Source organism: Haplochromis burtoni, unplaced genomic scaffold (assembly GCF_018398535.1).
Source record: "Haplochromis burtoni strain Fernald_Lab_line unplaced genomic scaffold, NCSU_Asbu1 Contig_70, whole genome shotgun sequence".
Taxonomy (NCBI): Eukaryota; Metazoa; Chordata; class Actinopteri; order Cichliformes; family Cichlidae; genus Haplochromis; species Haplochromis burtoni.
Genome location: NW_024582431.1, coordinates 1023818 through 1050808, shown reverse-complemented (window position 1 = coordinate 1050808; position 26991 = coordinate 1023818). Strand labels below are relative to the sequence as shown.

The window sequence follows — 26991 nt, the reverse complement described above, 5'->3', positions numbered from 1 at the left end:
GGAACCGACCTTTACATGTATACAGATTTCAGACCTAAATGCCAAATAAGCTTTACCATATTGTTAAAGAGCCTTTAATCAGCCCTCACCACGATTTGTCTTTAAACTTCAACCTTTCTGCAAAACAATCCTGTTTGGTATTCTTTATTGTGGATTTTACAAAAAAAAATTTTATGGAATATCAGCAAAATTATTCCTTAAACTGCGAGGTCCGATTCTGGGATATATTTGGAATTTCAAAGGGAAAGTTTTATCGGGAAGTTTTGCATTGGAAACACTACTCATGTGTAATGTAAACGTCTTATCATAACCTTTCACCAGCATGACGGAATTTGAAGACACGTACCTGAGACGAGACAAGAGAAAATCAGTGACAGTGACTAAAACCTGCACCAAACATCCGATGCAGCCTCGAGCTAACAGTGTGTGTGGGTATGAATCTGAACTAAATAACAAGTGAAAGGAGCAGTTTGTCAAGAGCAGGTGCGTCTGTGGACATTATCAAATTTTACTGATGGGTGTGTGTCCCTTTAGTCTGCAGATAACAAAAATGAAATATTTAGACCAGTAATAATCTGTCTAGCAGTGTATTAGAAGATATTAGACTGAGGTTGGATAAAGGTCACATATGCCTTTCTATCAACTTGCAGGCTCGTGTTCTGTATGTATTACAAATTAGTTCTAATACCCTGAGGCAGTTTGTAGATTCATACATTGAAGTACATTTGCTGCTCTCCATTGTGCTGTTATCACTTTTATTGTATAAATCAAAGTAGCGGACAATCATTCACAGCGGACAGACCACACTTTCACTGCTTGGAAGAAAAATATATGAAGGCTGAGTTTCTACAAGCAGTTAAACATCACACATTATCAGGGGACGCTGGATTCAGAGTAACTGGGACACTTGAAAAAAAATCTATACAGTACTGTATGTAAACAGAGCTAATGTTATCCAAGCAAGTATGACTTTTGCTAAAAGGGTGGTGTGTACGTCATGTGGAAAGTACAGGCTGCAGCATGACAGTAATAAATTATGCACATTTTATATTTGATGTATCACCGTTTAACTTCGCTTTTTAAACATATGTCAAGAAAACGTTTCACAGAAATGTTTACAGCCTGAACATTATGAAGGACATCTGTGTAACGTCTATGTAACTTTCTACTTTTTTTTCTTTAAAGCTGCAGGTAAATACATTCAATCCAAGTATGAATGAATGTGATGTGTTTTGCTTTATAATTGGGGGTAATTTCAATGATGATTCTGATTCATTAAGTGATTTTAGGTATCTTGTTTTCACTTGCTTTACTTTCACTTACATAGTTCATGCTAATAGAAATAAATAGCTGTGAATGTGATTGCGAATGGTTGTCTGTCTCTATGTCTTAGCCCTGCGTCAGGCTGATGACCCGTTCGGGGTGTATCGTGACTCTTGACTCCATGGTAGCTGGAATAGGCTCCAGCCCCTCAGCGATTTTTTTAATGATAAATGGAAGAGAATGGATGAAAATATATAAAAAATATGAGGAGTAGCAATGTAAACAACATATAATGTGCAAATTGAAAGACTTGTATAGTATTCTCAATAAATACTACCAGTTAAAAAAAACTGAAAGAAATGGGACGTTGTTTAAATGTACGTTTCTGTACAGGTACAGGAAACCTGTGTTTCCTCCTCCCTAAAGTTGACTTTTTAACAGTGTCTTTATTGTTACATCAGATTTGTATTGTTTTAAATGGTTTCTAAGGAAATATTGGATTTTCAGTGTAAACACATCGAGTTGTTTTATTGTTATTGCAGTGCAAAAAAGGTCTTAAGTGACAAATATAATGATGTGTTTCTCCATGTAAACTTGCATAATTTCCTTTGCGCACATCCTTTTTCCAATGTATCCATCTCTTAATCAAACGCTCTGTGGTGAACACCATTATCAGTATTTGATTGAAAGCCATTATGCTGACACCAAACTTGGGTATAAAAGAGACAGCCTGCTGGGAATCAGCAGTTGTGCACTGGAGACATCACGCTCATCACACTTTGTTGTGTACATATCTCATCCTATCTTCACAGGTACAGTAAGTTTGCCATTTTTGATACCTAATTTTTTTTAGAATACATCTCATGTTTACTCAAATGTTTCTTTCTTACTGCGCAGAGAGAATGTCAGGGAAAGTTTTCGTGGTATTTGCACTGCTGGTTGCTCTGCTTGTGTCTGGAGCAGCTTCCCCAACTGAAACCGGAGAGACTGAGGAGACAAATGTTCTCAAGCAGCTTCTAGCTAAACATGAGATGGCAAAAGACTCGGCTGGAAGACAGAGGCAAGCACCCCGCACTCACTCTGCACGGGTGGAACGACGGGCGCACCTTTCAGTTGATGAGCGCGAGATAATGACCAAACAAATAATGCAAGCAATTTCAGGTATGCTGCAGACTTGGGTGGGAAAGCTCTGTGATTGTCATCTTGTTTCACTTCAGCTAATTAGAGCAATGTGTGAATAGGCGGAGGTCCAAGACAATGCTCAGATTTGCATACTGAACCCTTTTGTTTGTGGTTCATGTACTGTAGGAATGGTTTGTTCACAGAGCTGATGAACTCCGAGTGCATGACGGATCGGGACTACCAGGGCTGGGTGGATTTTGGCCGCCGGGACACAGAATGAGGCACATCACAACAGCTGGAGAGCTGGCGCACTGCTTTTTTGTTCAGATTTTATAAAAAAAAGTGGACGTTTACTTCCCATGCAACTTTCGAAATAAACAGTTTTGCAGATTTATTGCACTTGTTTTTATTCCATATCTTTGGTGATGAGTGGACGAAGAGTCAAAAGTGAACTTGGTGGAAATGAAAACATTTATTCACAGGTGGTACAGTTTACGCACACACTGACATGTAGAGTTACAGCAAACAACAGCGCACAGAAACAGTCGTTTGGTTAATTTAAGTAGAAACACAAATCTCTGCTTATGAATTCTTCCCTTTTAAATCCACATTATCCTGTGGCTTTTTCGCCAGAGCTGATTGATCAACCAGAGTGATGCTGTTTAAATTATCATGATAACTCTTGTACTTATTACATATTACTTATTGCGCCTACTGTCACAGATATCACTCTGAAATGCCCAGCGTGATTTCGGTTAAATTTAAATCCCAGTGGTTTAAAAATTCCCGATGACATGATTTATACAGCAGATTTCTACAAACAAAACTTTGAGTCACTGGAGTCAACATGTTGCTTCACCGTCTTCCACGCAGCATGCAAATCTGATTTGGTTGTGGTGAGGTTTGGCTCAGAATAAAGTCCATAAAGGCGTAACTTTAAACAGCTTAGAGGTGAAATGGAAGTGTGCATGTGAGAGCAAGTAATGGACTGCAAGGCAGACTGCTTAATATGATTAACATTACTCAGTTCAGTCACTGGATCGTCAGGCTTCTTCTCAGTGCTTCTTTCTAAGAATAGTTTGACAAACTTATATACTATATACTTTTGTCAACATAGCAGCGAATAAGCAGGAAGACCAGACTGCGTTTTAGTGCACTTTCAGGGACAGCATTGGTTTGTTTGTGGTTTCTCTACTCTCAGTAATTTACAGCACATTGTCTTTTTTCATTTCCCTAAATGACAGTTATTATTTACACATAGCTCATGTTTCTCTTTGGAAACTAATAAAATGACGAGTGAGGAGGTTTTTTTAAAACCAGTGATTGCGGGTGGGGCAAATTGTAAAAGGAAAGTCAAAACACAAAAGTATAAAATATTTCTTTTCTTCATCATTTTCCTTTTTGCGTAAAAAGAAGCAAAGTGTGAATCAAACAACACAGCAGTGATCAGGTGGTTTTCCTGAGATGAAAATGTCCCACATGTAAAGAATAATTTACCGTGCACAAGTTCATAGAAAAACATTGTACTGCACACTACCAATAACTGAAAGTATGGCTCTAACACATTCTGTGGCTTTTCTTTTCAAGACACGGGTGCTGTGGTGGGCACTGAAGTGCACAGTAGGAATCGCATGGCTTTATGCAAAGTCACTATGGTGAATGAGAGAGGAGTGTGGAGGTGAATGCATCACACTTTCGGAGGAGGTCTGACTGCTTCCCTGTCTTTGTCACTGGGGCCCCTCATCCCCCAGGCTGCTACTCTGTGCAACCCAAGACTCTGAAGCTTCTCCACCAAGTTCCAGCTAAAAATGTTCCTTCGTCCTTCTTTGTGAGAGAAAAAGTCTCCTCTTTTGTCTGATACTGTAGAAAATGAAGGTTTTCCAGTACGGCTGTAGTGCAGGTTGTGGTGGGGATGACGGGAGGCTGAGATGCCGCGCTCTTGCAGCAGTTGCAGGAGTCCCAATGATGAAGTGCTAAGCTCTGTGGTGGCTGTCTGGCCTCCCTGGCCAAAGTCCTGCTGCAAGGCTGGTGAAGTGCTCACGTGCTCACGGTCCCGAGAAGGTGGCAGGCCGAAAGAGTGAAGGCTATTAAAAAAAAAGAAACAAACAAAATATTAAAACCAAATGACATAACATCTCCTCTAGAAGCACATGCATATTCATATAAACCGACTGGGAAAAAAAGACGATGTGAGACGTTTTGGTTAGTTTAGCACATCAACACTAAAAAGTGGAGAAACATGATGTTAATATCCCAGTGATGAGGAAAACAGATCTGGTGTGGAAGAAAGTGGAAGAGATGGTAAAAAAAATATATAATAAAAAACTCAGCAGGGAGCAAAAACAAGTAAGAGCAGATGTTACAACGGTAGGCACAGCGTTAGTAGAAGATAACATGCATAATGGAAGTAGGACTCATGGCGCATCAAGTAACATTTACAGACCTCCCACTACATCCTACTTAGCATCTAAAAGCAGTGAACCAACTTTTTAAATTGTTTTACCGTGGAAGGCAATGCAGTACATTAGATTTAGGTAGATCTATGTTTTATAAATATATTAAAATGTTTACACAGTAAACTCCTTTCTAGACTTATTGATCACTCATTTCATGCACAGAGTGAGGACTGGAAGTGCTGGAGATCATGCCTCTGTCGTTAATATTACAGACACTAATCAAGCATTCAGAGTGCATTTATAACACCAGGCTCTTACTTTTCCCTGGTGGCTCCTTCTAGAGTTGGAGAAAGAGCCTTGACAGACGTTTTCTACCATTGAGAGGGTAAAGAATGGAAGTTAGGAAAGACAGAGCAACTGCAATCTGTAATATCTATACCTGTTTAGAGTGGACCTATTGTGCTCATTTTCAGCTCCACAATTTTATTCTTGGAGTCTAAATTAGTAGCCTTAGAGCCTTGGGGAAGTAATTCATTCAAGTCATCTTCTGTATAAAATGAACCATTTTAGTGTTGGTGCCTTTAAAGCCACCTTTCCTATAAGACAGCTTACTTCTGATTGGCTGTCCCTTGCAAACAGAATACTTAAAAAGCAGTTTGTGGCTAAGAGCTATGTGCCTGGGATGGCCATAATGTTCTTCTCTGACGTCATAAAGAGCATACACAATGACCTCATTATGTCAAACTTTGCCCATATTTAGTATTGCTGCACACAATTTCACAAAATAAAGAAAACAAACAATTTAGGCCCGCTTTAATGAAACTGACACTGGAAAAAAAAGTTTGGGTTAGTAAATCTAGTTTAAAAGGTTAATACAAAATCCAACTAACACTGCCTAAAGAGTATTTACCTTGGCCAGAGCTGTGAAAAAACACAATGAACAAAGACGAAATAACCCCAAAACAGTATGTTCTTACCTAGTGGAGAAGGAGGGGATGATTAGGGAGGGTTGGAGGACTTGGCAGGTGGTGATGGGATGTGTGGGAGGGATCTGAGGGAGGTTGGGACCCGATGAAGAGACTGTGAGGTCATGGAGGGGAAAAAGGTAGGTTAAACTACACATGTAGGAAAGGACACACATCTAAAGAGTCACTAAAAGACTGAATGAAGATGAACCCTGCACTAATTTTGCAAGGAATGGGAGCTATCCTCTATAATGAGAAGATATGCACTTCAGTAAATATGTCATCTGGAATTGAGTAGAAATGAGACAACTAGTTGACTTGTGTGTGTAGTGTGCCAATGTGTCGTACCCATGCCGTGAGCTCCAGAGAGGTGTGACAGGTCTGGCTCATCCTCCTCCAGGTCGTTCAAGCTGTAGACGTGCTGTATGTCAACTTCAAGCTCCCTGAAGTCTTTAGTTAGGACTCCCGGGCGTGGATGCAGGATACCTCCCAGGTTTGGTTTGGCCAGCTGCTGCCACTGGTGCAGAGTCACTGAGCCTGAAGAGTAGAGATTCAGAAGGTGTTGCCACTGAAGTGTGTGGTAATACAATACAGATGCATTACAAATACTGCTCTCTGAGCAGGGCAGCTTTTCATCCGTGGGATTTACTACAGAGGCTAAGGTGAAGAAGCTCGTCATTTTCTGTCTTGTTTTACTTTCTTATGCTTCATCAAGACTGCACAAATGCTGAAGCAGGTTTGAAGACATGATTAGAGAAACATAAAGCTAAAAATTTTACCTTCCAGAGGTTTGACAATCTGCAGACGGTCAGGTAGGTAGGACCTGGATCCTCCCGAGGAGCCACAGGAGTGTCGGGAGCTACCGTTGGAGTAGTTGGTGCCTGTTGAAGCAGCTGGGCTGGAGGCCAGGCTGTAATTTGGCGTCAGGAAGCCACTAGAGCCCTCGCCTTCCTCACTGTCTGCTGCCAAGGCACGGAGTTTACGTTCGCGTTCCACATCGAAGAAAGGTCGGTCAGAAGAGTGGTTCTGCTGGCGGACTGAGAGTCTGCACAAGGCAGTTTCGAGATCCTGGCCTCCTGGTGTGCCTGGTTGACCTAAACGTTTTGGCCCACTAACGCTAAAAAGGAAAAATTAACAACATTATTTTAAATTCAACATCCTACAGCTTCAAACTGTATCCCAAAATGTAAAATCTGTGTCGAATCTTTAGGCATTACTGTGGCATCTGATGTGCAGTCTTACCTGCTGTCTTCCTTCTGAGCATGATTGGAGCTCGGCTTGTCTTCCAAGTTCAGGCTGGCATTATCGGAGCCATAGTAGCTGGTCCGAGGGGTGCTGTTAGAGCTGGAAGGTGCGGACACCGGGCTGGAGCCTGGCACACCTGGTGAGTGGCATTGAGACCGCTGCCTTACAGCCTTGTTCACCACTTTCACGGTTTCAAAAACACGCCAGGGGTGGTTCCTGCCAGAGGAAACAGCAAAAGTAATGACATGAGTGTCTCTCTTACACATTCACACACCTCCAAAAAAATATTCAGAATTGAAACTCATCAAAATTTTACACAAGCTACAGGAGGGTAATTGTATAATTGCCATTCATTTAGAAGCAACAAAGAAAACCCTTCAAACTTGAACTTAAAAGATTCTCCTCTGTTTGGAGACTCTTTTAACAAAAGAAACTACCAGTTAACAGTACCAGTATGGTACTGATAAGCAAAAGGGGTCAGTGTTGGGATATACCAAGGTGTCATGCTGTGTCAGTTAAAACTTAGCTGTAACAGTTTTAAGTGTAACCTACAATACTTTTAAGTCTATTAGCTTAACAGGCCTGCTGGCAAAGTGAATGCCTCGCGCTATGGATCTTAGGCTGATGCAAAGAGTGAGGCAAGTCTGAGATTCTGTTTTTTCAAATAAAATGCGTTATTATATATCAGTGACGTATCTTTCAAATAGTATATGACATATTATTATATGCTGTTATAAGTTGAATAAATAAAAGGTCAAATTTGTAATTGATTTTCACTTCAATTTGCATTTCAAATTCTGGTTCACTTTGTTTAACATTTTGGTTGATGATGTTCTTGTTCTTTGTAGTATATTGTCTCCTAAAACAAAAAAATTACCCAAATACGGGAAATGCATCCATACAAGAAATTAAATCAACAAACTACAGATTGCTTTGAATGCAAAATGCCATAACAAAGATGCACAGAGTGAGAGACAGATGAAAGAGAAGAAAAAGCAAGAACAGATGTGCGTTTCATTTTTCACGTTTCCTTTTTCATTTCTACGGATCATTTTTCATGGGGGTAAAGTCACTGTCTCCACTATTAATTTGTTCAGAATTTCACAGACTGATTAAAACATATTTGTAATTTTCTTCTTCTTAGTTTATACAAGAGAACGCAAAACAATAAAAATTATACTAGTTTGTAATCAACTACTGGCCCACTCCATCTTTCTGACACCATCTAACACCTTATAAAATCATTAATTATCAAATACAAAACTAACATTAAGCATTTATTCAGCTAAATCATGGATGGATGTCAAGTAGCGTCATTACACACAATTGACATTGATGTAGTTCTTTTAACAGAAAACATTATGTACTAACAAAACGTAAGTCAAGTAAAACTTGTTATTCCCTGAAATCCAAATTGTAGAAATTTAATCTAAAAAATTACCACAATAACACATAAACATGTAACATACTAAACCTTACTAGTAATTATTTTCAAACATGCATCAACTCAGTCAGTACTATTGTACCTGCTGTTTTTTTCCCTCTCTAAAGAATGTGTCTAATAAAAGCTGAGCTGCTATAAAAGTAAAAGCCACTTGACGAAGGCATTTGAGTTTAAGGTGTGATAGGGCAGGGAGTGGAACTACCACAGAATTTAAGTACTTAAGGTATAAAGGTAGTTTCCCAGAGCTGAACTTGTTTAACCTTAGTTATCTCTGTAGTTCTAGAAAATAATTCTTATGAAAACAGGAACATGAAACTACAACTGCTACTCAATATTCACGGTACAATCTGGTCAATTTAGACCAGACAAAGTGGATAAGGATTTTTTTAGATGTGCATATAAGCCAAACAGACGCAGGTTACAGACTCACTTGTACTCTGAGGGAGCTGGGGTGTCTAGGCCTTTGCGGAAAGTGCCTTCAATCTCTGCTGCCAGTGAGTCCATGGGGAGGACTGAGGCCAATGAAGTGTACCGCTGCACGGTGCTATTCGGCAGGCTCTTGTTTCGAAGATTTTTAATGTCCTCTCGGGCTTCGTGGAGCATGTCCTTACACTCTGAGTACTTGTCCTGCAAGTCCTTGAGCTAGAGACAGGGGGTGACAAATCAGTCAAACTGTAGATCAAGGGGGGGAAAGTGTCATGCCACTGACAAAATACACAGGAGCAGCTGAATATATAATGCTATGATAAGCTTCTACACATACACATTTGATAATAAATCACCAAGCGGTGCTGGAATCAGCATATTTATCTAAAGCCAAAAATGGGTTTCTGTAAACACCTCAAACTCTACATCTGTGTCTATATTATGAGAGCTTTTCAGCCACACACAAAGACAAATCAAAACTGAGCTCATGTAATCATCTTAATCCAACACCAAAAATGCCGTTGAAGTCACAGAGATTACAAAGCGAGTATCTTACCTCAGATTTCAGTTTTTGCTGGCTCTCACGGGAGGCATTCAGCTGGTGGTTTAACTCCTCGTTCTCATGGGTGAGCTAGACGGAAAGAGAACAGAATTGTAAAAGTTTTAACACAAGTATTTAATATAATCCATAACAAAAGCTGTGCACATGTGTGAGCCTCTCACCCCTTTGCAGCGTGCCTGCAGGTCAACGATCTGAGCGAGCAGCGAGCTGATTTCCTCCTGCTGCCTGAGACAATCCTCTACTTTCCGCGCTAGCTCTTCCGACAAGTCAACCACCTGCTTATTGGCAGATGCTGAAACACACAAGTCCCATAAATTTCCTTGTGCCTGACTTATAATTCTCATTTTCATTGACTGAAGCAAGACTGTGGCACTTACAGAGCTCATCCACACACACCATCATCAGCTCCTGTTCTTGCTCCTCGTAGATTGATGTCTCCGTTGAGAGCTCAGTAGCCTGCAGAAAAAATTATTAATAATCAATTATCATATGTGATGCTGAACAGCAGTCTTGAAAACTGTGTGCAATGAGCAAAGACACATTGCATACTGTACTATTTCTTTTCAAATAAGTGAATAAATAAACACATAACAAACAGGAATATCTCTTTAATTTCAAAGTTGGTGCATACCTCTAATCTGAGCTTGCGGTTCTCCTCCTCTAAACCTTTCAGTTTCTGCTGTAGGAAGTCATAGTGGATGAAGTTGGTGAGTGAACTTGATGATTCATTCCTTTTCATTCTAAAGAAAGAAAGAAATGCACTTATATTAAATAAAATCCAAATTTTTATAAGAAAAGCGATGAAAATGTTGATGTTGTGCGCTCTGCTGGGAAGGTGATTGGCTGCAGACTTCCATCTCTGCAGGACCTGTACACCTCCAGGACACTGGGGCGTGCAGCTCGGATCATAGCTGACCCTTCTCACCCTGGACGCAGTCTGTTTGACCTGCTCCCCTCAGGCAGGGGGCTCTGGTCCATTCGCACCAGAACCTCTCATGAACAAACCAAATGACTGTTCCCACCACTAACACATGACCCTACACTGTGCTCACTGCATCATTCCATGTTTGCACTGATCACCACCTGCACTCATGCATATATCTATCTACTTAGCACTTTTAATTTTTATTTTTATGTTTATTTAAGCATTATCTGACAGTATGTTTGCACTAAGTACTGCAGCAATTTCCTAATGTTGTAAACCTGCTCAACATTTGGCAATAAAACCCTTTCTGATTCTGATTCTGAAAAAGAATGATCAAGTGCTAAGCCCTGTATAAATAGGCTATTTTATAATATAATTAACACTCAAAATAATTAGCATGGATCACTGCGATGAATCTAAGTTAACAGAGTCTAATAATGTGTAATAGGAATGATTAACTGCTGAGGAGGGTTTTACTAGCTGAAGACATTGAGAGGATCAGTGTTCTGACGTCTGTTTACTTATGTATAAGCCCAAGGTAGTAACCAACAGTGTAAACACAATCCTTCATAGCGGACATTCACCATCATAAACACTGAGGAACATTTTGGTACCACTACAGCATGAAGTCCACTGAAACTACTTTGTGATAACATCTTGAAGCATAGTTAGTTTTTTTTTTAAAGAGTATAGGATGCATTGCACCTCTGTTACAGATTTTTAGACAAATACAATTTTAGTCAGAAAAAAGCTACATATGTTAAAGTAAGACTTATACACAATATGCAAAACAAGTTGCCAGCAGCTCGTCATCATTCAACCCTGTGCATTACACCATATGTGCATATTTGTGTACTCACGGTGACTGTGACTGAGCGTTTTCAATCTCCTCAGTGCTCGCATAGAACTGAAGGAGGTCATCTCGCATCGAGAGCTCATGGCGCAGTTGAGCAATCTAGGAAAACAAGTCACGATCACTTAAGCACAGCAGAGTGTGGCACAACAAAGATGAAATATTTCCATCTCGCTATACAGGTGTGTATCAGGAGCCTTTCTTTTTACCTCCTCCTTTGCAATTTCAAGCTGTTCATCCAGCATTTCATTACGTGCCGTTAGTTCTTGGTTTTGCTTCAGGAGGGACTGGCCAATCCGTGCTGCCAATTCCAGATCACGCTCTTTCTGCAAAGTCATAATCAAACATATAAATTAATAAATACGTTGAGATATGTTTAAGGTTTTAAATGATTTGATTACACTGTACTAATTTAAACCGTAATTATGTAAGACCAAAATGTTAGTAGATAGCACTGAGAGAGGTGACAAAAATATGCAGAAAACTGTGGCAAACAGTGATGATCTGTGAGGCAGATAAGTCTAATCCTCTTAAATTCCATTCATCTGCTGTGCGTCTCTGTCTTACCTCCTCCAGCAGGTGGGTGACCGCCTTGATATCATGATATGTCTTGGTGACCTGGCCAACTCTGTCTGAGGACAGCACTATGGGAGGAGTGAGAGATGAATTTAATGAATGAAGGAAAAGACATAACTGTAGATGGTAATGGAAGAGAACAGCAAGAAGTCAGCCGTGCTTACAGTAGGATGGTGTAAGGCTAACTAGACAACTAGATTGCTTTTGTCACTTTGATCTCTTCCCGTTTCTACTTTACAAATACCTTTAATAGGTTACATGATATTACGGTGTAAAGACTTTCCTGATATTTCTTGTCCATTACTGTAACATCTCTTTTTTTCTATTCAAAGCTGCTTTGCTTGGTTGCATTTGTCGATGCACTGGTGAACCTGAATTATCAAAAAGATAAAAACAAGATGTCCACTGGAGTGAAGAAAGACCCGCCTACCTGATAAAGTTACATTATTGCTATTTATCATTAACCAGATCTCGAGACACAACAGCTCCACATGGTCAGCCACAAACTGATCCTCTTAGCTTGATCCTTTTTAGCCCGGATAAGACGCCACTAAAGACCTCGTTCTCCTGGATGCTAATATAGGTCCATGTACAGGGACTAAACTGACCAGGTATTCACACCAGGAAAGGATAACAGTGGCTGGCTATTGACCTGTAACTTTGTTTACATCCTGTACAGTGAAGTAGACATATTGTAAACAAGCCAGTTAAAGCTGAAGTGGCGAACAGGATTAATCAGTCATTCGTTTACGACAGATAAGACAGATTTTACATTAATGGCATTCGTGTAATCATCATTTCTAAATTTCAATAGGTTAAATTATTTTTCAGACATTTACTAATAGGTATGAGATCGTGGTTTCACTTTGTTTCTGTCTTTGCAATAATGCCTTTAATTATAGGTACTGTTTAGTGGCATGCCTCATTTGTGTAAAATGCATATATACAGTGTTTTAGAATCTGCTTAAAGATGTGCAGACATTAGCTTGGATTAGCTTACGATTCTGCATGCAACATCTCTAAAGTTGCATAATCTTACTTCAGATGAAAGCTTAGCTAAAGAGATGGGAAGCTGCCTGGCACACAATTAGACTGTCCTGAATTTGGCCTAGAAACACAGTGATTGGATAGCTGTGTCAGTATCTAATCAGCCTAATGGAAGGAACCCAACCTTAGGCTGGACTGTACCGCATTGCTCTGTGTAAGCACACTTTATATTGGCCATAACTTATAGCATGAACCACATCTACAGGATTTATTTTTACTAAGATCAAAGAAAAATTTGGTCACTGTCAAAATATGTGAGATCAGGAACTTAATTATTTTGTTGAAGACTTCTCAGGAGCAGTGGTGGGGATCATGTGTCAAAACCAAAGAGTTGATTCTAGGACACACACAGAGATGACAAATGATGCTTGCCACCCTTTGGATTCAATTGTAATGCTCACTGTTGGCTATGTAACAGGTCACCTGGCAGGATAATATGTTTCTCTCAAGGACACTGCAGCAAGGCAAAAGCACTTGAATACCCGGCCTCCACTGAATGATAACACTAGCTCTGCAGGTCTGCATCATAAAAGTCAGGTCAGAGATACTGTCTAATGTCTCGTATTAAAATCCAATCTCTTTAAAATGTGAGCATAATCAAACAAATGCAAGTGTTACAAAAATCCTGAAATTTAATCTGCTAATGAAAAAATGTCACATGTTCAGCAACATTTCAACAATAGAGATAAGACTTCAAGGTCAATAATAATCCAAACTGGAAACGAAACAGCAAATCGTCACAGTGATGCACGTCTACTTGTGCACTAATGTGATGACCACAATAGAATCTGTAAATTAACAAAGGTTAATCAGATAATAGGTTAACTTCTTTAAATCCTATTGTCCTGAAAGTGCAGTGCTAAGGGGAAAGTCTGCAGCAGGACTACTGGTAGGAACACATTTTCATTTTCACATATCCAAAACAATGACATGTTAAACCAAGAAGAAACACTCTACTTTTTTACATTTTACTGCCTAATCTCAGTGGTTACAAGAACATTAAACTGAAGTTAGAGTACTGTGTATTATTTACACCCTCTATCCCACTGGCCAAAATACCTAATCTATTTCCTCTTAACCCAGCTGTCACGGCACAGAGCAGATCCAGGTAGAGGTTTTGGGGTCTAGGCTGAGCTAAATCTAGTCAAGTTCAATGGACTGCAAGTCTAATACTGTTCCTTAATGACTTAGGTGCGCTTATGACGTCTGTTAGGCTGAGGGATCAGACGGACATAGATGAGCTCCAGGAATAACATTTACAGTGATCATTGATCTGTATTGTTCTGAAGGTGACCATTTGATAGGATTGGCAGGATAAAATATTTGTCTCACAAGACTTCCTAGTGCAAATCTGTCTGTACATTTTTAGTGCAGTTTAAGCAAGTCAATAACAGTATTAAGGGACAGATCCAAGTTAAAATACATGTCACTAAAAAGAAATATAGGACTTATATTTCTGATTAACATTTGGTTTGCACCGTCATGCACACCCACACAACATACAGCTATAAATGCACACATTAAATAAAAGGCCTGGAACATGTCACACAGTCATTCAGATAAAAACAAGCCTACATAGGCATGCATTTACTTATAAAGTACTAGAGCAGTACCAGATTTTTTTTTGGTATACAAACTGATCTGGAGAAAAAGCAAAAAAAAAAAATTATGTTATGTAAAATGTCTCAATTTGGCAAATGTCAGTTTAAATTGGTGCATTTTAATGCACCAGTCACATTTAGGAAAAAGCTCCTGAAATTATAGGATTGGAACTAGAGCAGCAATACAGTAATGCACCTGTAGTTGTTGTTCCTCAAAAGCACATCTATTAAACAGTAGTCATTCTTAGAAAGAGAAATATGTTTAAATTCTCTAACTTGTCCTGCAAAAACTAAAGCTAATTTTGCTTTTGCTCCCCCCCCCCTTTGTTTGTTGCAGGAGGAAGGAAAAAACATATATAGTGTAACGCTGGATCCATACAGTAAAAAGAGAAAACACAAAATGGAATGACCGAGAATTATAATTTGATCGCTTGCATACACAGCTTAGTTGTGCTGCTGCAGCATGCATGGGCATACACACTCACAGGTACTCTGACCTTCACAACACTAAAAGGAAAAACTGAAACTGAATACACTTACAAAACTTTACACCTCTTGATGCTCTAATTTTGAACTAAAGCTTCAAGCAGGGTCTGCAAAGACTCGCTTTTTGTTAAAGGTTAATCTTCATTTGCACAGTGTATCTTCAGTGACACAACTGCACCCTGCAGTATACGCAGTTCACCATTAAGTATTAAAGTGCTTAGATAACGAGGACCATGACAACGCAATGTACTACAGAGTGCACCGGACAAGAATATCTGAGTTGCACTTGAACTTGACCTTTAATATTTTACTTCTATATTCTCTTATTTCTATTTTCTAAGTATGAGCTCTGCAGAAGAAGATCAGCACATCTCACCTTGTGTCACCTCCCTGCAAAGGTTGTCATTGTTGTTGTTGTTATTGTTATTGCTGTTGTGGCATTTGTTCTCCTCTGCTATTTCATCTAAAAGACTGGAATGGCTCCTCTCCTCCTCATCTCCCTCAGATGCTGAGGAGCTCCACACCTCCATGGTGATGGATGAAAAACTGCTCTCTGTATCTCCGTCCATGGGTTAAATCCTTCGTTCTTCTACTCCTGCTGTCTGTCAGCTGTGCTGTGACAAACCATTTGTGTCTCTGGCATGAATCTGCTGGCGTGTGTGTAGGGTAAAGCAATATCAACTAGACTGTGAGTGAGTGAGTGAGTGAGTGTATACGCCTCTATTTGCGTGTGCATGAGAATCTGAGCTGCTTGTTGTTAATATATAATCCGTCAGACTGTAAGGGCCATCTGTCGTCATGCCTGCCTCCCTTCACCTGGCCACGTTGGACTACCGGGTAAGAAAAGAGGGGGGGAAAGGAGAAGGGGTAAAGGAGGCATCAAAGTCTAAATGGCAAGCCATAAAATCTGATATTTATTAATTATTGTTAGCAATAATTAAAAGATATGAGTGACATGAGACTACAAATGACAATAATTCTGGTTGGGGCATTTGGTGCAGTTCAAAAGGATGCTGCACAAAGCCCACCCACCCCTGTAAACCGAGCAAGATAGTAGCTTCCATCCATGCCAGTGGCTGGTCTAATTCTCCTCACATACGCAGTACCAGATAGAGGAGGGGGCTCTGCGTAATAGTGGTGCAGGCAGAGTCACACCCACCCCACACAGGGGACTGATGGAGGCAAAAGCCCCTGTTCTTAATTACTGAGTAAGTTTTCACAGATAATAATAAAATGAAGAAGTTTTTTGTTTTTCTCTGTAAAAATATTACAGACACTAAAATAATATAAAAGTCACAAATATTCTACATCTTCATCATATATGTCCAGTCTGTGCATCTTGCGACTTCAGTTGTTGCCCAAGCCAAAGCAGTTTCTTACAATCAAATATTTACCTTCTAATTAATTTTTCACCCACAAACTGACCGTGTGCCTGTCAAATTCTGTAAAAGACATTCATGCATTTGTTATTCCCTGAAGAATGCACGTGAATTACGTGCACGTCCACGGAAGGAATGGTTCAACCATGAGACAAGAGACAACACAACTAAAAGAAAAGCAAATGGTTATAAGGAAGTAATGATGTGTGGACTTCGCCCTTAGTAATAAAAAAAAGTGACAAAAGCTTCACTTTCAAGTCACCAGCCAGAAACAAAAGAAAACCTGTAATCTAGCACGTTCATTAAAAAAAAGAAAATCCTGCAGATATAGTTCTTAAGATCACCTTATAAACTTTGAGTAAGAGCTCAATAACATGAAATAGGACACTTGTGTAACTCATTGTGTGTTTCTTTGCTTACTAAGAGTCAAATGTTACTGATAAAAGTCTGCAAAGTGAGAGTTGATATCATTGATATGAGCTGATATGAGATCATATTCATGCAGGGGAACACCCTGGAAGGTCACTTGCCACCTTGTTTTGCTTCAGGGCATCTACAGAAAAAACGTTGTGCACAGTCATCACGTAGTGCTCGCATCTCTGGTTGTGATAACTTTATGATCCTTTATGGAAAGGTAAAACATGAATCAATATCCAAATATGCTGGAGAACAATGTTTCTAATTGAACCAAAAAATCTCCTTTTACTGCGTGCCTGAGCCGCTTCATGGTTACTTCCCATGCACTCCTTGTTAGGGATCACTGGTTTTGTGAATCATTACTGTTATTTTTGATAGCGCTAAAAAAATTATCTTAATACTTCCTTGACAAACTGGCTATACTACTCATTGTTTGTTCAGTTCATATACGTTTTCACATTAGGTTAAACAATTTCCAATGCTAAACAATTATATTTATTTTCTGACCAGTTACTTACAAGAAAGTCTAATTTTTAGCTCCTATATGTTCCACAATGTTATAAGTTGCTACATTGGTTCTTTAGAGCAAAAACTTAGCAGGTTTTTGGCTCTTTAGCTGTATGCTCAAAGAATGCAGAAAGAGCAAAGTACAACAGTAAAGCTATAGGCTAAAAAACCAAAATAATGAACTGAGTGGGGTCAACATCAGTGATTATATGTGGATTTACCTTACAACATAGAGCACCTTGAGACAACGCCTTTATACATTGTGTATGTGGTTTGATCTACTATCGTTACATAAATATTATTAAACAAATTCAACATTCGGTGACACGCCAGATACTCTACACAATGCTAAAATATGCACCAATTTCAACATTAACTGTGATCAGTATTTAGAAAGAGATTTAATCTCAATCCTAGAAATGATTGAAAAGTGTTTTTCATTAACTAGCATTATATCAAATGAGCGCAAGACTGCAAACAAAACACCAAGAAAGAGCACAGAGGAGCAGGGTGTGAGCTTAAGTAAAGAACTCAAACAACACCATATGCCACATGCCAAAAAGAGTCACAGCAGCATGGCACAGGCTGCATGGGTCAGGTTAGTCTGTCCTGTTCCGTATAGCAATACGTGGGTTGGCATCACGTAGGTAGAGCCTATTTAACATTACGAGGACACAAACATGCAATCCTATTACTATAAATCAGGGCTATAGGGACAGGAAACCACTCTAACTCCTTTTTTAATTTTTAAAATATAGAAACAAGCAAAAACACAATATAAGGTAATGGGGCAGTTATTTACATATTTAGCTTCATATATAAAAATATTCCTTATGAAAAGAGATCCAACTATAATGACAGAAACATACAATAGTATAATAGTGTATAAATGTATTAACAAAATTATTAATTCAATATTAAATACCTCAAAGAACTACAGAATCCAATTCTAGGATTCTCTCATCAGCTGTATTTTATAATTTGAGAGCAAGTCAACATGTTTCAGGACAATAACAACAGATGCATTGAGTCATGCAGCTACTCTATAGTAGTTCATGATGACTTTATTTAAAACAGAGGATGTATTAACATCAGTGTTGCAAGTGACTGCCAACATTGTCTTTGTAGTGATGTCAGAGTCGCCATTAGGATATGCTGTTTGCGGAGCTGCAGCATAAACTGCTTAGAAGTCATGACTGCTTAATCGGATTAGTGACATTTGACATCTGCGACTCACCTAAATGTGGTGCGTGTGTGCGCGTGGGGGAGGTTAGGTGCACAGCACGACCAGAGAGATGGAAGGTCCTTTTTATTTCTTACCACCAAGTTTAAACATTATGAAAAGGAGCTTCCTGAAATATTTATTCTCCATTTAAAATAATAAAATAAAACATTTAGCATAAATGGAAATGAAAGGTTTAATATTTAATATTCCAAGTTTAATACTCGAAAACTGTAAGTTTGTATGACTAGTTAGTTTATCCAGTCTTTGATCAGAATAAAAACTAAATGCACTATAGCAATGACACATTCACCAAACTTTATAGGCCATAAACACAATAATGCAGCTTACTATTAAAATGTTCATATTCACTCTTGTGAGTACTGTTCCCTTTATATCTTTACAAAGCAAACCGAAACGTGCGTTGTGTGCTGCACAACAGCTAACTAGTCTGTTTTCGATTACTATGTTGACAGGCGCGCCTTCACATTTATTGTCTTTCCTTCAGTACCTTATCGAGTACAAAGCGGCCGTGAGAACATTCTTGGCCAACCATCAAAAGTAACATATTAATGTTCAACGAACCAAACCTAAACTTTACTCGGGCAAAGACTGAGCTCTAAAACAAAAGGCGAAAAATTAACACAATGATTGTCTGATTTTTCTCTTGGGATAATCTCTACATTTTAATTCTTACTTCCCTGTGAAAATACGCGTTTTTATTCTTGTGATGTTTTAAAGGTAAAAACAACTATGAGGAGCTGAAGTCAGTACACGTTTACTAAATTAAATAAACTTTTTTTTCCCCCCTATGGCAACAATGAAACATTTTGGTAGATTGAGCCCACTAAAAAGGCAGCAATTCAGGAAAGTGAAAGACTAAACTTTAACACAACTTAAAATATTTTATCATCATGTTTATCTATCGTCTGTAAACACAAGTAGAACTTAATTTTGCATGAATCCATAGATACTACAGTTTCTGTTACAATGGCAAAACCAATTCTGCATAAAAATAATTTGATTGACCGCAAACATGCACATTGAATAAAGACTCAGAGCTGGAAAACTGAAAAATGATTGCAACTTCTACAAAAGGTACTTTGAGTCAGGGGGTCATTTTCCATACTTGGATTAACGTTTCAGCTGGATTACAGCTTTGTTCACGATCTGATGTCATCCTGGAATTACCTCTTCTCTGAAACTGTTTGGTTGGTTGTCAAAGTGATATGTCGGTAAGGTCAAACCTACTCGGAAACAAGTTAATTTAACATAAACAGGATTAGATGGCAGCCTTAAACAGATCTCAGTCGAAATATCTGCCCGACCATGGATCAAGCATTCTTGTAGAAGGAATACACTGACAGAAGGAAAAACATTTGAAATTGTAATTATACTGTACGACTTTAAATATGCTTGTATTTTTTAAGTGAGAGAGTCACGCTAATTCAACCAGAAGAGACAAACTAGCATAGGGTAACTATTAGCACATCACGAAAGGGGCTTAGCTTGATGACGTTTCCTGCTACTGCCACCAAACATTTACGTATTAAATGAACGAATTACACAACAGGGCCTGTGATAATCATAGACTGTATATAAAACACAGACTTTAACGTCTGAAGATAGACATCAGTGCACATATATTTAAAGTTGCATTTTTTTCTAACGTCCTGCAGGGGGAGACTGTGGTAGCAAAAAGAGATCTGATTGAACAGAAGTACAAGATAACAACCTGATTGCACAATTCCTTTATCAATTCACGGCATATATAAACAGGAAAAAAAATAAAGTAGTAAAGAAAAATAAGGAAATTTGTGTTTGGTTAATTATTTCTTTGTTGCAAAAATGCTTCTTAGCAATAAATATGTATAATAAAGCTTCCAAACTACTGTTAGAAAGTCTGTTTATTCCCCCTTAAATGTGCCACATCTAATGCATTTGTGGGTTGAGCAGCAGAGATGAGAATATGGGCTCTGCCCATGGAAATGTTGGCAAATCTTCTCTACCCCAGGTACTCTCTAACCAGACAGACCGCACACAGCCAGTCTCTAATGTCCGCTCCAGAGAGGCCTCCAGAGGTGCCAGGAGGCCTGCCATGACTACCCTTCATCAGGTGTCAGCAGCATGTGCACTGGAACCTGAAAATGTGAAGGAAAGTTATGTTCAGCAATGACTCCAGATTCTGCCAGTGGCAGTTGGATCCTAGGGTCAAAGACATGCTATGCTGATTACGGCACCAACAGGATATCTACTTTTGTTGGAGGCGGTGTGATGGCGTGGGGCGACATCTCCCTCACTAGAAAAACAAGGCTTGTTTTGGAGTTATCTCAATGCAGAGAGATATCAAGATGAGATTCTGTTACCAGTGGCAATCCCATATCTCCACAGTCTGGAACAGAACTCTGTGCTCCAAGATGAGAATACTCGCCCCCATAGAGCAGGGTTTATTAGAGACTACCTCCAAAATCTGGGAGTGGAGAGGATGGAGTGGCCTGCCTGCAGTCAGGATCTCAACCCTACTGAACACCTGTGGGATCAGCTTGAGCTTGCAAAGACAGCAGACAGCATTCGTTCCAGAATGAATAACACAATCAAACTGGCTGACTTTCAACAAATGCTGGTAGAAGACTGTGACGCTGTCCCACAGCTGTGCGTGACCAGCACGAGGAGGAGGTGTCAAGCTTTTGTGCCTGTGTATGGTTCCTCCACCGTTTGTTAAATTAATAAATTGTCACAATGTCTTGTTTCTTCATACTTCAATCTTCAAATCCAACAAACAACACCAAACAAAAGCTGTTTGGAATCAGCAGAGAAGATTTGACAAGTTTTTCATGGGAGCAACCCACATGCTCAACTCTGCTGCCCAACCCAAAAATGAATTTCCCTTACAAATGTCTTACCATTTAAGGAGAAAATCAACAGGCTTTCTAATAGTATAGGATTTGTAGCAAAGAACCATTGTAAAAAAACAGGAAAAAAATCATCCAAACACAAATTTCCTTAATTTTAGTGTGGTATTATTTAGAAAATCCTACATCTTCAATTATCTCAATCACAAGATTTTCAGAAAATCTGACCCCTGCCCTTGACCTTAGAGGGATTCTAAGATTTTTAGTACATGCACCTACGATATCAATCACAAAATCCTCAGTTTCGTCATTCTTGAGTTATCGAATTTACAAAACTTGGGTGTCCACGCTACGCACCACCCGGGGGAGTGGCGACAATACCCATTCAGCCTCTAAGGGCAAAGAGGTAAAAACCCACAGCAAACAAACAATCAATCTTATAATGAATGAAAAAGAAGATAATGTATGTTTTGGAATGACTTAAAGCAGTGGTGTCGAACTCCAGGCCTCAAGGGCCGGTGTCCTGCAGGTTTTAGATATCACCCTGTTTCAACACACTGAATCAAATGATTAGTCCATTACCAGGCTTCTGGAGAACTTTAAGACATGTTGAGGAGGTAATTTACCAATTTAAATCAGCTGCACTGGATCAAGGACACATCTAAAACCTGCAGGACATCGGCCCTCGAGGCCTGGAGTTCGACACCTGTGACTTAAAGTAATAACTTTAATAGAAGAGCTGATGGTTTAACCTGAAGAGAGTTTTCAAACAAAGACATTCCAGAGTATTAATAAACTGAAACAGTTTTGATGTTTAATGCTTTAAAATTCCTTCACTGTGCATGTTTCACAAACAGCTACAGTACAATAAGTTTGTTGCTGCTTTAACAAGAGTTAAATAAGTCAATAATCCATTTTTATAGCCTTTCTAACAACAACTTTACAATTCAGTCAGAGCTGAAATGAAACAGTACTCACAGAAGTATTTGAGTGTTTCCTCAATCTGGTCATGTGTGAGTCCCAGTACGACCTCTGGTGGCACCAGAGGGGTGTGCAGCCAGTCGTCGTTGTCATATCCAAACACACTGTCTGCTCGAAGAGTGTAGTTGGGTTGACCCTCAGATAGGAGGCTCACTATCTCAAGCTCCGGCAGATCTGAACAAAGGTCTGAGTGTGGGGATTGTTTGTGTGCACATGTATGTTTTTAATGAAGATTGATGAGTGTATGGATTAATATGAGAGAGAGGAAAAACAAAAAGAAAGTGGACATTAAGACCCAAAACAAAGCCAATGTCACCTGCAAGTGTACACTGCCCTCTACTGACAGATGATTGAATCTGCAATGCAATGCAATCCCTTAATACAGTGGTTCCCAAACCTTTTTTGCTAGGCCCCCCTTTGTTTTACAAGAAAAATGTCTCCCCCCCACCTCCCGCGCGCACGCACACACACGCACAGTCACATCTCCAACAACACACACCCATATTTTGCTCCATTGCGGTTTATTTCACACCTCAAATATTTTGTAAACAATTAAGCAAATACAAGTCATTTGCAATAAATTACAGGTAGTAATAAAATAAACTACTAACTCTTTTATGCTACGTCCACAGCTACACGGGTATTTTTGAAAACACAGCTGTTTCATCCACACGTAAACGGCGTTTCGAATCACTGAAAACGGAGATTTTTCAAAACTCCTGTTTTGCGTTTACGTGTGGACGAGGAATGCAGAGTTCGTCACGCAACGTCAAAGGTATGTGCCTTTTTCACGTCACGCTGTGCGCCACGTTATTGTTTACATGAGATGAATTGCAGAATGGCAGATAGTCAGATTAACAGTATTTTGTCTCTATCTTCAGTTTTTACACTTTGTTTTTTCAACATTGATTGATTGAATCTTTATTTTGAACATGTTGAAAAAGTATTAAAAAAATAGAATTAAAAGAGACAAATGAACAAAGCAAACAAAAGGAAAACGAGCAACCACAACTCCAAATAACGTCCATGTTCAAAAAGGAGCAGGAAGAAGCATAAGCTTATTTAATCCCACCCCTTTTCCACTATCTAGTATCAATAGACTACAGAAATACCTCCTTGCAATTACATTATATGTTATGTGTATTTTTTTTTAAATATATACACATATATGTTTCTATCTATCCATACATACGTATATACACACATATACACATTTTCAATAACCCCATTAACACCTCAAGGATACACAACCTACAATTATATATATATATATATATATATATATATATTATAATATTATAAATATATATAATATTAATTATATATATATATATATATATATATATATATATATATATATTATATATATATATATATATATACTATATATATATATATATACACCCATACCAACAACCCGTGCACTGCGCACACACATGAAAATATTAGACAAGAACACCCTATCAAATCTCTACCTTTTCCCTGTACCCTGTAAAAACCATATCCTTAAACCGCTTTTTAAACTGCGCCATGCTTGGACATTGCTTCATATCTTTACTTAGTCTGTTCCACAGCTTCACTCCACACACAGAGATGCAAAAACTTTTTAATGTTGTACGGATACGAGGATGTTTTAAATTTAATTCCCCCCTCAAATTGTATCCCCGTTCCCTTTTAGAAAACATTTTTCTATCAATACATTTTTCAAAAAATGCCTCTCTGTGCCTCTCTGTCACACGGACAAACTGTGGGATACTGTTTGTCCGTGATTTAGACAGGGGGAACAAATCGTGGCAGGATCAGCCTGATATTATTTGTATCCCACTGTAACTTTACTGTATAAAGAGCTAACATCTCCAAAATGTCAGGAGTAGTTAGTCATTACAAGAAGTGTTTGTGAACTAAAAATCAAGAATGTGGGATCCTGTTTGTCCGTGATTTGAAGAGCCCAGTGCTGCTCCCGACGCAGGGAAAACCAATTATGCAGGGGAGACCTATCTTGACACTTGTGCAGGTGAAACCAAAGGGCAGATATGCTTCACCATATTTTCTAGTCTTTGGCTTAGAATGAAGTTGGTTTGGAAACATATTCAGCTATGCTTCATCTCCTGCTTTGCGTTTGTGTGGGCGCCCCGTACTAGCAGTGTCCAAGCGTTTTGGGTTTTTTCCCCTTTTCATACTGCGCCCTCCCTGCAATGGCTCTGCCCCACACTTTGGGAAGCTCTGCCTTAATAGATGCACACTGAGTCAGAATTAACTGAAGAAACATGCAGATCAGCTTAGTTCACTTGTATATTTAGGTGGGGCACTGACTTTCAAACCACCATTAAAAAAAATAAAGACCTACCAGTTAGAGTTGACACATCATGGCAGGCTCGTTGTCCCAGCTCACTTAAGTACCCCTGTGAAGCAATGTGAAGAGGCTGAGGGTCCACGTCCAGGGACCCCTTAGCCTCCCCCTGCCCCTCATTGAGGGAGAAGGCTGACTGGGTGTCCAGATGGGCCTGTGGGGGCCAGAAGGGAGGAGAAAGAGAAGAACGAGGAGAAGAAGTGAGGGGGGTTGAGACAGGGTGGGACAGCTTGGCTGGGGCTGGGGGGTTCAGGGTGAAGGTCAACTCGGAGCCAGGTGTCCCACTTGGAGACTGAGGCCGCCCGGTTGCTCAGGGGGAAAACACAGGCATCCAGGGCATTGGGCTCCGACTGAGACTGAAGGTAATGACTAGAGAGAGGACAAAGAGGAAGAGAGAGGAGGAAACAAAAGAGAATAGAAACATTAGAAGGTTTCAGAAACCATCTGCAGTTATCTCCATGACAAAAGAAAACAGTTGCAGCTAATGTTGTACACATTAGAACATGCACATATGTATGTACAACAGTGTTAATTTCGCTGACCGCTAATTTTGTCAACAACCTTTTATTTATGACGAAAGTGAGACAATACCTAAAGGTGGGATGAGTTTGGAAGTGATCCAATCAGGAGTAATATCCTTGTGCAGTAACATTATATGTGTGAAAAACTCCGTTTTTCCTGAAGAGCAGTTATATGGATACAAATCACATTTGATCTCAAGGAAACTACAACACTTTGTAAACTGTTTGGAGAAACTCACAACACAACAAATTTTTACAGTTTGTATTTTAGTCACTGAAACAACTTTAAATTTAGTCGCACAAATCTTGTGATATCTAGTCGACTGAAACTAGACTAAAACTAAAAGAATTTAGATACTTAAACTATGACCTAAAGTAAAGAAGTAAAGTAAAGCTAAATCAACATTTCCTCCATATGCATATATATACATATATATATACACACGTACATTCTGTCTGTAAACACCATAGTTTGAAAAATGTTTAATTAAATCTGATAAAATGTTCTAGGGATGTAGAATGGTGTCATGTTAACGATTTAATTGGCTCACGTCCACCAAGATCTTCAAGGTCAACTCAGTGATTTATTAGGTGGAAATTGACAAAAAGCCTTATAAGTTATAACTATTATTCTTTTAAGTGTGCTGCGTATTGTCAGCATATAGAAGGTGTATAAAGATTTAAAACATCACGACACACATTTGGCTTTCAACCCCTCCTTCAATCAATACAGTAATTTGAAGGTCAAAGTGATAACAATGTTCTATAGAGCTATTTAAAATGACAATAGCTTTTCACACTACCATGTTGGCACTGGATACTTTGAGTATAGTTTATTCCGTAATTTTATAACGACCTTGTTATAACTGATTAAATATATATCAAGTATTTTTGAGACAAAACAAAATAAACTTATGATCAAAAACTTAAAATTCAACAAAAATCCACATCAATACAAAAAATAATTAGAATTATATCAAGTATGTTAAAATGGGTTTTAACAGGGCACATATTTTCTCTACACTTGTTTTTACTGCAGTCCAAACTTCTTAAAGTATATTTTTTAAAAAGAAGAAAACACAATAAACATTTACAAAATACAATATGATTCCCTTAAAAGTAAATACTCCCCAGAAAGTGAGCTGCCATGGTGGAGGTTCGTGCTCTCGGAGTGCTTCTTGTTATTTTAAGTAATGCAAAACAACAAGAACTTGTCACATACTACATCATCTCACCTTATCCGTCCTGTCTGAGTCACTCTAGCTGCTGTGGGAAAATTTCCACAAAAACATTTTTAACTGTGTGTTCATAGATATTGGAAATATTCTCACAGAGCTCAAATAGCTTATATTTAGCGCTGCATTATTTTTGAAATAATGCCTCTCTTACTAATTGAAGTCACAGATAAAGGCTTCCCAGTTTACCCAGGGGGCAACAAAAGGACATTTGATACCTCGGCCAAGTTATTGCAGTCAATAAAACATGTTGGCCAGAGGGCAAAGGCTTAGTGCCAATTAAAGCAACAGCTACTAGTTCAGCTTGGGCAATATGCACATGACACAAGTCAAGACTACAGTTCCACCATCACGAATTAACCCCCCGCCACGAGTATCCCTATCACCACCCCCCAGATTTCTCTTTATCCACATTGGTGTCTGTTCTCCACTGCACAGCCCATCCAATCAGGTGAGTGCTTTGGTTTGTGGCCAACATGCTCAAATTAGTCCTCTCTCACACTACAGTCACAGACTTCAGCTTTCATATTGACCTAACCTGACCTGACCCACAATTTCTGACAATAAATCTATGAGAGGTTTGAGGAGAAAGTACAGGTTCTAACTAAGACTTCTT

The 26991-nt window shown here is 39.0% G+C and overlaps 2 protein-coding genes across 3 annotated transcripts; one reads left to right on the top strand and one right to left on the bottom strand.

Moving 5' to 3' along the window:
* The first annotated feature begins 1839 nt into the window (after positions 1-1839).
* Positions 1840-2849, top strand: LOC102308384 (cholecystokinin). Of its 2 annotated transcripts, none has more exons than XM_005925131.2 (3): positions 1840-2075; positions 2161-2424; positions 2589-2849. In XM_005925131.2, the coding sequence occupies exons 1-3, from the start codon at positions 1892-1894 to the stop codon at positions 2663-2665; spliced, it is 525 nt and encodes a 174-aa protein (XP_005925193.2). In that variant the 5' UTR covers positions 1840-1891; the 3' UTR covers positions 2666-2849. The 2 variants fall into 2 exon arrangements, with proteins under 2 accessions (XP_005925193.2, XP_042077530.1); XM_042221596.1 differs by having other exon boundaries at positions 2572-2687.
* hap1 (huntingtin associated protein 1) lies at positions 2834-25271 on the bottom strand. Its single transcript, XM_014334389.1, has 16 exons — positions 25211-25271; positions 24617-24928; positions 22267-22455; positions 11769-11845; positions 11411-11527; positions 11209-11303; positions 10055-10163; positions 9801-9879; positions 9585-9715; positions 9418-9492; positions 8866-9077; positions 6989-7207; positions 6526-6863; positions 6095-6283; positions 5759-5861; positions 2834-4469 (listed from the first exon to the last, which is right to left on the bottom strand). Exons 1-16 carry the CDS (start codon positions 25269-25271, stop codon positions 4073-4075), a joined length of 2703 nt encoding a protein of 900 aa, XP_014189875.1. The 3' UTR covers positions 2834-4072.
* Between the last annotated feature and the right edge of the window lie 1720 nt (positions 25272-26991).